Here is a 3957-nt window from a genome sequence, read left to right as displayed (position 1 = left end):
AGGTGGGTTTTCAGACTACGGCGGAAGATTGGGAGTGATGCTGCAGTTCTGACTGCAATGGGAAGTGCATTCCACAGTTTTGGAGCCAGAAGGGAGAAGAGTTTGGGACGTGTGGAGCGTTGTCCCGGCGTTTTTTATCAGCATCAGCTGCAGAGGTCAATAGGTCATACTCAGACATAGGGACATACATACAGACGCTTAAGGGAGTGGTTGGCACCGCTCCAAAAAATATACAATGGTGAAAGATATACAGTAGTTATCTTTATCCCATTCTGACCTGAGATCAGATTCATACGAGGTTTCCGCCGGACACACACTGGTCTGATGAACCCATTCTGACCTGAGATCAGATTCTAAAAATGTCAGTCGCTCTTCAATTTTTCAAAAATAGCAGACCTACAAGCTCGTATCGCGCCACTCGGTGGCGCGATATGAGCTTGTAGATCTGCTATTTTTAAATAGCTAAAGCATAACATGATGCCGACACCAAAATGGGTGCCCGGTCAGAATGGGTTATGGTTATAGTGCTCAGTGCAAATGGAATAAATACAATAAACGTATACTTTAAATTCTTATTTATTGGTAATTTGGTATCACTATATGAAAACACATTTGACAAAATGGTTCAGGGCCCACTTGAACATTTTGAAAGTGTTCAGGCCCTCCTCCCACTTAACTGACCACTTAACCGAATCTTAAAAATGTATAAGTTCTTATTTAGGTATATATGTATTGCTAACATAGTTTTTATATATTAATGTTATAGCCTATATTATCATTACAATCTTAATGTTTTGCCAATTATTTGGGGGCCCACTTCACCACTTGCCATGCCCTTGTGGACCACAGGTTTGGAATAACTGTCACTAGATAAAGTGGCAGACTGAAAGAAAGATAGATACATGTATATACGGAGAGAAAAGGAAATCAAGGGATAGGAAAACTGATGTAGTGTATTATTTAAGATACACATGGAAGAATCATAATAAGGCATACATGAAAATCACATCATCACAAACAATTTTAGGATGTTTTATTCAACAAAGATGATTTAAAATGCTGAATATTTGCAATATTTCTAACAGATAGTGAGACCAGGTCTTCTTGTATTTGCATCTCTGCTGGAGGTATAATGACTATGACCAGATAATCCTGTGGTCACATTTATTCAAATTATATATAAAACATAATACACATCAAAAGCAATACCCTGTCTATGGTATTTCTTCTTACATTATTTTCATGTCACATCATGTAAAATACTCAAAGGCTACAAAATGCAACATAATAGTAGCCTATACTAATCAGAAACATTTTAGTCACACCAAGGGTTAGGCCAACACAAGATATTTTTCTTAATGATACATGAACCTTTGATCAGCCCTAGTACATAAGCAGCAGTCTCGCTCACAAACATCTCTTATTGGTTTATTATTTCAAGGTTTTCATCGGCATGGCTGGCATTCAGCAAATTTCCTGTGGAAAGTTCTCCACTCCTTGATGGAATGTAGCCACACATGCTGACTAACACAGGCCTTCCAGTAAAGCCAATAACTCACGCTCAGCTATAGGTAAGAGTTGAAAGAGCACTGCATGTTTTTGTAGCCTTTACCATCATACTGACATAAAACAAGACATAGGCTGTCTGATGGTGGTATATATACTACCGCTGTGTTCATGATATGTGTAGGCTATTTTGTATTTAAGTAGTGATGTGGATATCTGCCTCTCATCTGTCTTCTTGCAGAAGCTGCAGTCTGTCTTCTCCATAGTGAGGGACAGTATGTCCAGTGTCGATGGCCTCACAGTCATCTGTGAAAAACACAAGGTCCTGTGGGGACAAGCAAACACAGCACAAGGAGTCAAGCTTCATGTTTTTCAATAGTGCCATGTAGGCTAGAGCCGCTAGATGCTGAACAGTGGTAGGCTACCATCCGGTACTTTTTATGATGATCTTACCCGGTAACAAACTTTGTTTATGATGTGATACATGCTCTCCATTTTCCGTTTCAGCAGAAGCATTCTTGGACGCTCTTTGCAGTACTGGCTGGGATGGTTTAGCAGCACATAGAGAAAATCACGGAGCTTGGCAGATATGCAGCCATTCTAGAGAGTGACATAATTATCATATTAGAATATATGAGATCATGCAAACTGGTCCTCCTGAAATATAAGATTTTTCATCCAAGGTTTTTCCCCCACTTGGCAGTTGGATATCACGTAGCATGGCTGCCTATAGTATCTTCTTCACTTTGATTGTGTTAAGGCAGGGTAACATTTTTAGGCTATGTGATATTTTGGGGGTTTAAAAAAAAACTCAGCTTCAATTGTGTTCTAGTTCCAATTTTGTCAGCTCATTTCTTTAATCTGTATCCTGACCAGTCTGTGTGAGTTGTCTCTCCTGATTGGTATCCTGACATGAAAATGTTTTTTTTTGTTTAATAAGGAGCTGGAGAGACAGTGATATTCCTGATGTTACTGAACAAACACCATAGCAATGATTACTACAGACAGACAGCCTGTCTCTATTAGGCTACTCTATCACAATAGAGACTTCCATGGACCAGAGCTAGAGACAGACAGACAATAGGCATATTCAAACATAAATCACGTATATTTCTGGCTTTTATATTGTTTTTACTCATTTGAATACATCAAACGAACTTATATGCTGTAACTTACATGCACATCAATGAAGATCGTGGGCAGTGCCACAGCGCAAGTTTTCTGTAAACCAAAGGCAATTAATTAAGGCATCATTAGGCAAATCACCGTTAGTTGTCCAACAACATGCACGTCATAAATTAGTATTATGAAACGTCTTACCGTGCGATGATACGTATGCAGTTTGTCAAGCAACGTCATGATTTCTTTGCTCAAACCGAGCGCCCTTGAATAGCAGGTCGGTGGCGCGCATTCTGACAACAGCACAAAGCTGAGTAAACACAGAGAAACAGCAAGTCCAGCCTTCATTGTGCAGCTTGCTGCCTGCAGGTCACTAAACTACAGCGACTCACTGGACGGTGCAGTGGACCAGTGGACTGACTCGGGAAACGGCAGCTTGGCTGCCGTTTTAAGGACGGTGTTCTGCGTGGGGGGGGGGGGGGGGGGGGGAAGAACGATGACGTTGACAAGAGAAAAACATTTTATTTTTTCAGTGGAATTGGAACAACACGTTATTTTTCACATACAATGTCACAAATTTGGCACTGCTGGTGATACATCTAACAGAACAATAGGGCAGGCATAGGCCTATCCGTTTTTTGTGATAAGACCATTAAATAACTGGACACAAGTTTAATAATAATAATATAAAAGTTTAGGCCTATAGACCTACTTTTACCCGTTGCAAATGCAGCAAATGTAATGGTGCCTATTTTGTATATAGGTGATGTAGGCCTATTTGTATCTGCATTCAGCCTTCTCTACAGAGTCTATGAGACTATTACATGAGAACTTGTCATATCTGTGTATTGGCAAAAACGTATATGTCAAATGCCCATTTCTGCCCTGACGTCATAGTCTATAATGATTAAAACAATAAAACATATGAAAAAGGTGAATGTAGAAAATAAAATCAGCTGCCTTTACTTTACACAAATGTTATAGGCTATTATTACAACATGTCCTATTTTGTTGCACATATGTTGGTGTTGAATAGGACCTACCCATCATTACTGTCAGGCGTCCAAAACCGTTCTATTCTATACGGTAAGACAACTCACCCTTTTTGCACCTGCAGAGTGAGTTGTCCGGACATCTCACCCCGAAAGTGAAGCCAGCTCACCCCCGAAAGTGAAGACAGCTCACCCCCGAAAGTGAAGACATCTCACCGGGGTGAGTTGTCCGGACTTTCGGGGTGAGAGTTGTCTGAGTTGTCTCGGGGTGAGAGTTGAGTGTTTGGCTGTCTGAGCTCTTATTTGAGTGTCTGAGCTGTGTCTGAGCTCTTGTGTGTCT

The 3957-nt window shown here is 40.4% G+C and overlaps 1 protein-coding gene across 1 annotated transcript; it reads right to left on the bottom strand.

Moving 5' to 3' along the window:
- Positions 1 to 592: 592 nt before the first annotated feature.
- Positions 593 to 3045, bottom strand: LOC310862613 (cytokine-like protein 1). The gene is made up of 4 exons (XM_083770601.1): positions 2827 to 3045; positions 2683 to 2727; positions 1960 to 2106; positions 593 to 1831 (listed from the first exon to the last, which is right to left on the bottom strand). The coding sequence occupies exons 1-4, from the start codon at positions 2971 to 2973 to the stop codon at positions 1730 to 1732; spliced, it is 441 nt and encodes a 146-aa protein (XP_083626727.1). The 5' UTR covers positions 2974 to 3045; the 3' UTR covers positions 593 to 1729.
- Between the last annotated feature and the right edge of the window lie 912 nt (positions 3046 to 3957).

The sequence above is a fragment of the Protomyctophum parallelum genome (genome assembly GCF_964188405.1).
Source record: "Protomyctophum parallelum genome assembly, chromosome: 8".
In the NCBI taxonomy this organism is placed as follows: Eukaryota; Metazoa; Chordata; class Actinopteri; order Myctophiformes; family Myctophidae; genus Protomyctophum; species Protomyctophum parallelum.
Note: the sequence above shows the minus strand (reverse complement) of the source record. Positions and strands in the feature narration are given on the sequence as shown.